Source organism: Pogoniulus pusillus, chromosome 8 (genome assembly GCF_015220805.1).
Source record: "Pogoniulus pusillus isolate bPogPus1 chromosome 8, bPogPus1.pri, whole genome shotgun sequence".
Classification (NCBI taxonomy): Eukaryota; Metazoa; Chordata; class Aves; order Piciformes; family Lybiidae; genus Pogoniulus; species Pogoniulus pusillus.
The window spans coordinates 41,332,140-41,343,333 of NC_087271.1; the positions used below are offsets into that span (position 1 = coordinate 41,332,140).

The 11,194-nt window shown below is 49.9% G+C and overlaps 1 protein-coding gene across 3 annotated transcripts in view; it reads left to right on the top strand.

The window, feature by feature from the left end:
* The window catches only part of PBX1 (PBX homeobox 1), a 136,501-nt gene extending 131,791 nt beyond the window's left edge, over positions 1-4,710 (top strand). For 2 of the 3 annotated variants that reach the window (XM_064148234.1, XM_064148236.1), the window contains one exon: positions 1,515-4,710. In XM_064148234.1, the coding sequence (XP_064004304.1) occupies positions 1,515-1,607 (93 nt within the window). In that variant the 3' untranslated portion in view covers positions 1,608-4,710. The remainder of the gene's footprint in view (positions 1-1,514) is intronic. The other variant, XM_064148235.1, reaches the window with a different exon arrangement.
* Positions 4,711-11,194: the final 6,484 nt, after the last annotated feature.

Below are 11,194 nucleotides of genomic sequence, written 5' to 3' on the forward strand. Positions count from 1 at the left end.
AGGGGTACTAATGTCTGCATAGTCTGGTTTCATGCTTGCACCCATGAGTGAAGTGGAGCAGGATTTGCTAACCTGCTAGCGAGCTCAGGCCATGATTTCTGCTGTTGCCTGAATGCCTTTGCAAGGGAAGAACAGGCAAGCCCGTTGTCTGTGTGCACATCTCTGACTTTCTTGCTTTGTGCATGTCCCACTGCAAGGTGCTTCCATCCCTCAAAATGAAGGTCCACATGGTTTGCCTGTGGTCACCTCTTTGCTCCCCTGTTGGCTGCCTCTTGGCCAGGCAGGAGCTGGTCAAAAGCATGGACAACCTGCTGGTGAGTCCCAGACAGATGCTTGGCACTGTGAGGCTTTTTCTGTTCTTACCCTCTTGGTGGTCTCTAGGGGGTCTCAGCAGGTGGCACCAGTGATGGATGCTCTGCACTGGAGGCAGCAGGACAAGCAGCTGGGGAGGGTGAAGCAGCCTGGCGCATCTGAAACAGGACAGAAACTACTACTGACTCAAGCTTGGGCAGAAGGATTAATTAGCTAAGCACTGAATCAATGTCAGGAGCGAGCAGAGGAGGTTGGGTGGGCATCTGCTCCCCTCCAAAGGGGATGGCAACTGCAGAGTTGCAGCTTCTGTGCTCTGCTGGCTCCTGCCTACAGCAGCCGGGGCTCTCCAGTAGCTCTGCTCTCAAGAGGGTGGAGAATTTGGCTCTGTGTCTGTTTTAGGAGAAGAAACAAGTTGTCTGTTGTGTTTTGCTGTATGAATCCTCAAATGGGATATAGAGGTGGAACCTCTGTTGCACAGCGGTTTGGGACCCCTTGAGGAGGAGGTGTGATGAGGAGCATGGAGGACCAGAAATTGGCTTGTGGATCTACTGCAAAGCAAGGAGGGGACTGTGTTGTTGGGAGCAGGGAGCCATCCCAAATCCCCATACTCAGCCTTCATGGTGGTGGGAGAGGCGTTTGGGCAATGTCTTCCCTGTAAGCAGACTTGGCGCTGATGGCTTCCCCTGTGCAGGGACCACACAGGAGGAAGGGTACTCAAAGGCAGTGGTGGGTGATGTAGAGCAATGCTGGGGGACACAGTCCAGAGGTCCCTTGGAACCCTTTGCTTGTGCTGTGCTTTCATAGGGCCTGGGTCCAGATAACATTGCAGGATGGAATTTCTGGAGTGAAATGTTTGCTATTTTCTCCTTCTGTATGGAGAAGGGTCCTGCTGGGGAGTGAAAAATCCCCAACCAGCTACAGTTCAGGGTTCCTGCAGAAATGTGTGTTTCTCCAGGGGTAGAACTCCCATAAACACTTGCAGTTTACCAAAAGCCCTGCTTTTGATGGAATTATTTACAGCCCCATTCTACTGATGGAGGCCCATGGCCTGTGGTGGGTTGTGGGAGCTGGAGGGGACGTCTTTGCCTCCCGCACTGGCACCTGCTGAGGGAGAAGCAGTGGGATGCAAGGCGAATGGGTGTCCTGAGTGGGGCCAGGCATGCTGTTTGGTGGCTGACATCTCTCTGCCTCCCTTCCCACAGGCTAATGGAGGTTGGCAAGACGCTACTACCCCGTCATCAGTGACCTCCCCCACAGAAGGCCCTGGCAGCGTTCACTCTGATACCTCCAACTGATCTCCCAGCAAATTGCATCCCTGGCTGAGCCGGCCCCGGCGGGGGCGGGAGGGGAGGGGGCCTCTCCTAACACCGCAGCAGTCAGACTGGAGGTGAACCCAATCAGCACACATAAGAAGACTCCTTCTCTTCTCTTCTCTTCGTCGGGATGCTTTTTTCAGCCAATCTGGACACTTCTTTATACTCTCTTCCCTTTCTTTTCTGGGTAGAAGCCGCTCTCCCCATCCCTGGCCACCACCACAACACCGCTCCCTTCCCCTCCTTGGCCCTTCCCACCACCGAAGGAAGTGTCAACAGATAAAAGGATTTTCAGGAGGAAAAGCAAAAATCCACCACCGCTACTCAAATGCACCCCAAAGCAGTGCACGGCCTCGTGCTGGGCATCTTCCTGAGGAACCACAACCGTACCTCAGTCACATCTTGCTCCTTGATTAGCAGGCAGCCCCCAGCCCCTGTCTCTTGTGCTACCTCTCCATAGGGAACCACCATCGCAGCCCTGCTGCCGCCTGGTCTCTGCTGGCCGTGGCCACTGCCAGCACCAACCTGCACCCAGCCCTGCCTTGGTGAGCTGTGCCCTAGGCGCTGCCAGTGACCACGCAGGTGGATGCAGCACCCAGTGCACGTAGGAGAAGGAGCCAGCACGTTTCCCTTTGCTTCCAAAAGGTGCTGGCCCATTCCCAGCCCCAGGGAGACCACTGGCACTTCCTGGTCCCTGCCCTGCTCCACCACCCATCCCAAAGCTAGAGGAGCCATGAAACCCCAGAGTCCTCCCTGCCTGCTGTTGGGAGGGGAGGAGAGGAGGGAAGGGACTGAGGCAGAGGTGGACAAGAAGTAGCCATCACTGATAAAGGTGCTGAGCCCTTCCACAGTGTCGCACAAGGTCAGGCATGGATGACTGATGGGATGCCATCAATTTTCTCACAGCAATGGGAAGGGCCAACAGTGGAGTTTTTCCTGGCAAGGGAAGTGCTGTGAGGTGTTGGCTCATGGTTTTGGGAGCATGTCATGCTGTAGAGGAGATGGGGGTCCCCAGTGCAGGTAGCACCCACAGAGGCTGATGGCACCCATGGCATTCCCAGAGTCCTTCCATGCAGGCAGCAAGGGACAGGCAGCAGGATGCCAGAGGATGGATGTAGTGGGGTGAGCGCAGCAGCTGCTGTTTGTAACAGTTAATGCAACAGGTTTGCTTGAAGGTGATGCCCTCTGGGATGGGTGAGTGCTCCTCTTGAGCATGTCTCTCTGCTGAAGCTACTGATTTTATCCCTCTGGGAGTAGCTCTGGGCAGTGGCATGCTAAGCCATGGGAGGATTTGAGAGGTTTCTGACCAGCTTTTCTAATCCACTCTGGACAGCCATTGATGGGTGGTAATCAAGACTTCATCCTGCAGAAACACCCTTTCAGACGGCTGATGCTGGGAGGATATGGCCTTGATCGAAGAGCAGGGTGAGAAGGCATCAGTTTGCCTGGACAAGAGGCAGAACTCTGTGCCAAGCAGTACTTATGGCTGCCAGTCCCTCCAGTGGGCACAAGGAGGCTGAGCCAGCCTGCAGCAGGACTCTGGGTGCTGTGGGGACCAGTGGTTGCAGCATGTTGGGCACTTTGCGATGGATCCAAACGCCTCTTGGCCACATCTCATGCTCTTGCATGTCTATGCCCACCCTGCCTGTACTAGTGCCAGCCATCTTGAGATGGAAACTGCCAGCACAGAGCAACATTAAGCAGGAACCGTTTCAAATGAAAGTGCTCCCAGAAAAGTTTCCATCCTTCTGCTGGAAAAAATAAATGGTGATCAGTCTGTAGGCCACAGTGGTGGTGTGTCCACAGCTCTGACATGCTTTCAGCTTGCAGCTCAGGGCCAGCAGCAGCACTCACCTGAGGTGGAGATGAAGCCTGCTTTGCCTTGGGCAAAGGCACAGAAGGCTCTTAAATGCCCACTCTGAAATTTGTGACCTTCCTCCAAATATGACAGATCCTAATCCAGTGAGTTTTCTGTTTCTGAGCTGGTGGGATCAGAGTAGGACATGAAAGGTGGATGAGAAGCAGCACAAGCTGCAACCTGCTTGCTGCTCTTACGTCTCCAGTGGTGGGATGCTTCTGGCTGCTTTCGCATCTGTGCCCAGGGATGGGGCCGTGTCACAGAGCATGATGTGACATGGGAGATGGAGGGCTGCCTCCCAGCTGGAAATGTATTAGGGGCAATGTGAAGGTCGCTTCCCTTTGATGACAGTTCGGAGGTGCTGCCCGTCTTCCCCAGCCGTGCACCTTCCTGCTCTCCTCCCCAGTGCAGCCTTTTAACCATTTGCAGCTTCTTGTAGGTGAAGCTGTCCCAGCAACTCATTTCAGGGACATGGAACTGGACCAGCTCTGTCCTCTGGAGTAGCAACAGTGCTGTGCCTGTGGGAATGCCACGGTACCTCTTGGAAACCAACCAGGGATGAGCCAGAACCACCCACTTCCCACCGCCGTGCCAGGGCTGCTGACCCTTGCCCTGCACCCTGATGCATCCTGCCTGCACCCCCTGTCCAGGCACCTCACCTGCTCCCCCATGGTACTTTGCAGGTTTGGTCCCTCCAGTTTGCCTTGGCTCAGCCACTCGCTTGCCTCTTTCTTTTCTTTTTTATGTTTGGATTTTGTTTCTCCTCCGCTTCCCTCCCTCTCCCAACCCCTGAGTGTTGTGGCTTTGTTTTCTTCCTCTCTTTTTTTTTTTAATGATTAATTTTTTTCTGCCCAGAAAAACCTGACTTCGATACCAAAAAAAAAAACCAACAAAAAAAAAAACTAAACAAAAAAAAACCCCACACAAAAAAGCCCTAAACAAAAAACCCTCAAAGAAAAAAAACCCACAAAAAACCCCTGCAGAAAGTAAAAAAAATAAAAACACACAAAAAAAGAAAAACCACAAAAAACTCAATGATTCTTTCAGCTTTATTAACATTTTCCATTGTTTCTTGCGATTTGTGTCTCGTTCTTTGTAGTATTGATGATAACGAACATTTGATAATGAATGTTCTTGTATATTCAGATAAAGGAGGAAAAAACCAAACAAAACCAAAAACTCAGTCGGAATTTAATAGTGTTTATAATAAAAGAATAAAAACAAAAACAGTGACCCTCTTAGCACGCGAAACTGAGCAGGGGGAAGGAAGGTCCCAGCCCTGTTCTTTCTGTGGCAACAAGCGCTTCATTCCTGTACAGTTTATAACACCGAACTACCTACATTTGTCCTCTTCTCCTTTCTTCATTTTGTTTTCCTTCCTTTCGTTGCCTTTCTTTGGGTTTCTTTTTGTTTTGGGTTTGGTTCTTTGCGTGGTTTGGGTTAGCTCCCCCCATGTTCTCGCGTTTGTGAGTTAGTTCCAGAAGGCTAGGAGCAGTGTAGAGTCGTGCACACTCGTTTTCTCCTTTACGCCACGTTTAAGAAGTGACAGTCATCCATTTTGTAGGACTTGGAAAAGAACAAAAAAAAAAGGGTTGGAATAGTGAGCATTAATAGGTACAGTCTAACACTTTATGCTTCTTTATGTTGAGACCCAGAAATTGCCTTTTATTTTTTATTCTATTTTTAATTAAAGCTGTTAAGGGTTTTTTTGCATTATTGGGGGGGGGGGGGGGGGGCTTTGATGGTGATGATGATGCTGGGTTGATTTGGACCTGTCCCAGATGATGGCCTTGCCACTTGTCCTGCACTTCTGAGCTGTGACCCATGTGATGTGAAAAGTGATGGTGGTGTTTTGGGGGGGGGGGGGGGAGATTGATGTTCTCTACATAGTCCTCACTTCTCTTGGTGCCCGGCCCCAGAAGATCCTGAGGTTGCTGCTCTGGGGCTGGGCCGGGCAACTGCAGCTCTGGAGAAGGACATAATCCTGAAGAGTTTTGAGGAGGAGGTGATGAGGAATCGGGTGCTGAGACCTCATGGGTCTCCATGCCTGGGGGCAATACCAGGCTGCCTGGAAGTGGTGAAAGGGCATGAATCTTGCCCAGAACGTGTGCTTCAGCTGTCTTATGCTCTGCCCTGAATCCTGGCAGCACCTGTGCCCTGAGGATTTGCTGCAAGAGCCCTGCTGGCTTGGAGGTGCCCATCAAGCCACCGGCAGGTCTTGGCCCCAGATAGGAGGGACTCGGAGAAAAGAAGGAGGCAACCTCATTTCCACCGTGGAGCTCTCTGAGGATAGGTTCTCACCACCCTGGTCCCAAGCCCTGTCTGCACAAGGGTGCTGGAAGGATGAGGGATAAGGAATGGGATGTGACAGCCTCCTAACCGTGGCAGGACATGGCCAAAAAGCCCCCAGAGGTAACCCAAAATGTCAGTGGCTGCAGGGTGGGGTTCAAGGAAAGTGCTGAGGCAGCCACTGGTTATCATCACTGGACTCTTCTGCTCTTCCCAGAACAAGCAACGGAGCTTTTCACATCACTGAATGGTTTAGGGTTTGAGGGTGTTACTTTTAATCCAAGGCTTCCTGGAGTCCTTTTGTTTTCATACACCTTTGTTGTTTCGATTATGATTATTACTATTAAGATACGATGTAAGTCGGACGCTGCCTGGGGGGGGTTGGTTTTATGAGTTTGCCTTTTTTTGTCATTGCTCTTGCAAAGCTCTTTCCCTTCTGCAGGTGGTCCACTTGCTTTGCTTTTCTATTTTCCACTTTTTTTTTTTCTGTTTTTTTCTTTTAATTTCTTCTATTTTTTTAAAAATTTCCCCTCTTCCTAATGGATTCCAAATAGTAAACAAAACAAACAAACAAACAAAAACTTTAAAAAAAAAAGGAAGAAAAAAAGCCTCTCTGTTCCGACCTGGTTTTGAAACTTTTAAGCTTTTCTGCTTCTGTAAAGAGAAAAAAAGAGAAAAAAAAAAAAAAAAGAAAAAAAGCCTCTTGTCTTTCTGATCCCAATGGAGACTTTTATGTTCTATGACGATACTAACAAGGTGTAGGTTTTACAGTTTCCTGATTTGTACTGGTAATGCATATTCCAAATAAATAGTTTCTTTTGTTGCAAAAAAAAAAATACAAAAAAACCCAACCTGAACCCACCCCTGGTGTGTTTTTTAGGGGAGGGAGAAGAAGAAAGTGAAATAACAGGCGGGGGCCTCTCCCCCGTGGGGGTGCAGGGGGCAGGAAGGGTTTGGGGTGCAGCGGGCTGGAGAGCAAGAGCAGGAGCCCAGCGCTCAGTCCTGCTGCTGGAGCGCTGGGCTTGCAGGACGAGTCCCTGCTGCTCCCTCTTTCCCCGGGGCAGGGGGAGCTGTGTGCCGCAGAGGCACAGCTCTTTCTCCGTGCAGAAAGTGGTTCCAGCCTCGCGTTTTCGCTCCTCAGCTTTTCTGGAAACTTTGGTGCTCTTCTTTCAAAAACCAAAAGCCAGAATGGAGATTTTCTTTGAGACACGCAGGGCGGGAGCAGGGCTGGGGAGCAGGAGGAGGGTTGTTGGTTTCTTGTGCTTTTCTGAGGACAATGACTTAAAAAAACAACAACAACAAAAACAACAAAAAAATTAAGAGCAAAAATGAAAATGTAAGAAGAACTTAGAACTTCTTAGAGTCTCTGTGTGGGATGAAAACCAGGACAGCTCTGCCATGTGCCCGGAGGTAGAGGTATTTGGATGAAAAAGGGAGTGGGTGGAAAGGGTAATTGTGTTTCCCCAGCTCCCAGGCTGCAGAAGGGCGGCAGGATCCGTGCCATAAACCCCTCCGACACTCCATGGGGACCAAAGCTGAGGGAAAGAACCCCTGGAGGAGGCAGCGTCGGAATTCTGGAGCTCGCCCGGACTTGCTGCCCTGCGCCTCCATGGATTTCTTGTCAATGATTATTCAATCTCCAGCCTGACCTTTCTCGTCTAAATAACACGGCAATATCAGCACGGGCCAGCCTCCAGCTCCGGCTGCGAATTAACTGTATCGCTCTCCAGCAGGAGACCTGGGGAGCCCCCCCGGCCGCCGCGCTGCCAGACCGCCCCAGGAGCTCTCTCTCAGCACCAGTGCTCTCCTAATACCGGTTTAAATATCATCTGGGCTCCCAGCTGTTTAATTCTAATAAATGCTCATCCCGGTTCCAAGCAGAGAAATGCTAAGTCTCACTGGGCCCTGATGAGAAAATCACCCCAAAAAGGCAAGTGCCAGGATGGGATGCTTGGAAGAGGTGAGGCAATGCTGTCAGGGCTGGGGGTTGGACGTGATGATCTCCTTGGGTCCCTTCCAACCCCTAAGATCCTGTGATCCCTTTAGTCACTGGGATGGGTCTGAGTTGTGCCGCAGCTCTCCCAGGAACGGTCCCCTGCTAAAAGGAGGTGATTTTTAAGGTGAGTAAAGGGCACACGCTGCCTCTCTGCGTGTTTAGGGGTGGGTGGAGGATCTGCACTGGCTGCAGCATCCTCTCTCCCTCACTGGCAGCTTGTGGATAAAAGAAATCAAATCTGTGTGAACCAATCTGGAATGTTTCTGTTTTCCTTGCTTTCAGCCACTTGCCTCTCTCTGCATCGACTCCTTTTCTTTCTGCTGGTGCTGCCTGTCCTTCCCCTGCCACTGTCTCACCCTTGGGATACTTTTTCCCCTGTTTCTTCCCTTTTGGACAGCCACATTCAGCCCTGGGTGAGAAGAAAGCCCAAGGATAGGCTCCTGCACCTTTCCTATTTCACATCATAGTAGCTTAAGCCAATATGTTGTGTGCACCAGGCCCCACAGCTGTGCACAGCAGAAGCTGCAAAAGGCTTTTGGTGAGCAGAAGCCTATGGCTGGGTGACATGCCAACACTCTAGGGTGTGCTAGATTGCTCCCAGCTCTCTGACGTGAGTCACAGAACTGTTGAGGTTGGAAGGAATCTTTGAGCTCATCAAGTCCAACCCCTTGCCTGGAGCTCACAATCTCACCACTGTTACCAAGCTGCTATCACTAAGCCACGTCCCTCAGTACCACATCCAAATGGCTTTCAAATACCTTCAGGGATGATGACACCACAACTTCCCTGGGCAGCCTCTTCCAATTCCTGATAACCCTTTGTGTAGAGAAACTCGAACCTCCCCGGCACAACTTGACTGGTGCAATGCCTTTTGCACTGTTTTCTCCCCCATACTGGGAGAGCTAGGTCTGTTTAACTTAGAGAAGAAGGTGCTGGGGCTGGGGGTCTCTTACTAATAGTAGCAAATATCTAAGGAGTTGGTGTCAGGGCTATGGGCCCAGACTCTTCTCAGTGGTTGCCAGTGAGAGGACAAGAGGTAATAGGCAGCAGTCTGAACAAAGGAAGTCCCATCTAACCGTGAGAGGGAGCTTTCCTTTGAGGGCAACAGAGCACTGGAACAGGCTGCCCAGGGGCATTCTGGAGTCTCCCTCTCTGGAGATATTCAACACCTGCCTGGATGCATTCCTGTGTGACCCACTCTAGGTGTCCCTGCTCTGGCAGGGGGGTTGGACTGGATGCTCTTCCAAGGTTCCTTCCAGCCCCTGACATTCTGTGATTCTGGGATATTGTTGTGCTTTAGGTGGTCCTGCTCTCTGGCAGGAGGTTGGACTTGGTGATATTCAGAGGTCCCTTCCAACCGCTGTAATTCATTCTGTGATCTTCCGGCATCTCCTCCACCCTGTCTGGGGGCTGGAGTCCTACCCACTGCCACCCATCGCCACAGTGTGAGCTCCATCCCAGAGCCACCACCAGCCAGCATCACCTGTCACCGGGGCCAGCTGCGGGCGCAGCACTCCCCAGTCATTCGCCGTCCTTCCCTGCTAAGCGAGGGGTTGGGAGGCATTAAAGTTATGGTCTGCAGTAAAGGCGCTGCTCGCCCGTGCCCGGCGGCTCAATATACGGCAGAGGTTCCACCTATAAAAGGCAGGGGTGATGGCTGCCTCCAGTTCAGCGCCAGTCTATAACTTACAACCTCCATAAACCTGAGTGGGTCTCACAAGCCAGTCCATCAGTCTTTGGAGTAATTCTGCTTTGTAGTAAAATATTTTACTGTGCCCTGGGTGCAGGCAGCTCCCCACTGCTGGGCGGGAAAGGGGGAGGTGGTGGTGGCTGTGCCTAGGTCCTTCCACTGCTGGCACCGTGGGGATAGTGTGGAAGGGTGGAACTGGCCATGGGGAGCCCTAGGAGCCTGGAACATAAAATAAAGTCAGATTAAATTAAATTAAGCCAAAACAAAATAAGATTTACATAAAATAAAATAAAGGTTAAATTAAATCGAACCAAAGCAATGCAAACTGAAATAAAATGGAACGAAACCGAATAAGATAAAGACATGAAATAAATAACATAAAATAAAACAAGACAAAGCAAAATAAAAACATAAAGAATGTAAAATAAAAACATAAAGAATGTAAAATAAAGCAAAACAGAAACAAAAATAAAAGTAAAGCAAAATAAAATTAAAAAATAATGACATAAAATGGAATAAAATAATAAAAGCAATAAATAAATAGAATTAAAGCTTAAAATAAATAACATTTTAAGCCCCAAACAAAATGAAACAGCATAAAATAGCATAAAAGATAATACAATACAATAAAAATAATAACGGAACAAAAGATCTAAAATTACCTTAGATAGAACGAAATAAATTACATAAAATAAAACTAAATTTAGAGAAGGGTGACCTGCCTGCAGGCGTGATCTGTTGGGAACGTGTGCTGCACCTTTTAATTACTGCTAATGAGGCAGGGTTTTAACAGCTTCACAGGGGACAGGCGGGGTCCTTCTGTGTGCAGGCTGGTGGAGGTGTCAGTGCGGTGGTGCTGTGCTGGGGGCTGCACAGGGGTAGTGGTGCTGGGATGCAGAGTGCCCGGAGAGTAGGAGCGTGGTGAGGAAGGAGCCCAGAGGAGGAGAAGGCAGGTGCATGGGCACTGCCTGGTCACGGCTGTGGGTGCCATGACACGGAGGCAAGGCTGGATGACCAAGCAGAAGGAATATATATTTAAAAGAGAAAAAGAGAAAAAGAGAAATGCCATCACCTCCTCACCACCCTGTGCACCCCCAAAGTCGACCCTGTTTGCCTGCAGCCGTGGCTGGCCCCAGGGCAGGGCATCAGAGAGGGCAGATGAGCCCAGCTAATTAAAACTGCAAATGAGCAAATGAGGGAGGGGCCGCACGGCTGCTGTAGCCTTCCAAAGGTGCAAATTACAAGTGGGGTTCAGCGGCAGCTTCTCCTCCAGAGGCAAGTCTCCCACCATCCTGTGGCCACCATCCTGACTGGATGGGCAGCCCCTGCCCGCACCTGGTGGGAATTGGTCCTTCCTCCACATGAAGCAACCTCCAGAGCTGGGAAGAGGGGACAAAGGAAGGATATGAGAAAATAAAGTGTTGGTTTAAAACAAAGAAACAAAACCCTCCAAAGAACGTAGCAACAACCAAAAAAAAAAAAAAAAAAAAAAAAAAAAAAACCCAAAAAAAAAAAAAAAAAAACACCCAATTTTTTGCTGATTTGGAGAGGTTTCTTTTCCTTTGTTTTCTTCTCATGTTCTGTGGGAAAAGGATTCTTCTGTATTAAAAGAGAGACAAATGCTCACAAAATCAAATTACACAGGGACTAAAGCAGCCCAGCTCCTGCCAGTGGCACTGGCCATGCTGGAGCCCATGCCACAAATGCCTCATTTCTGCTCTGTCCATCACTACACA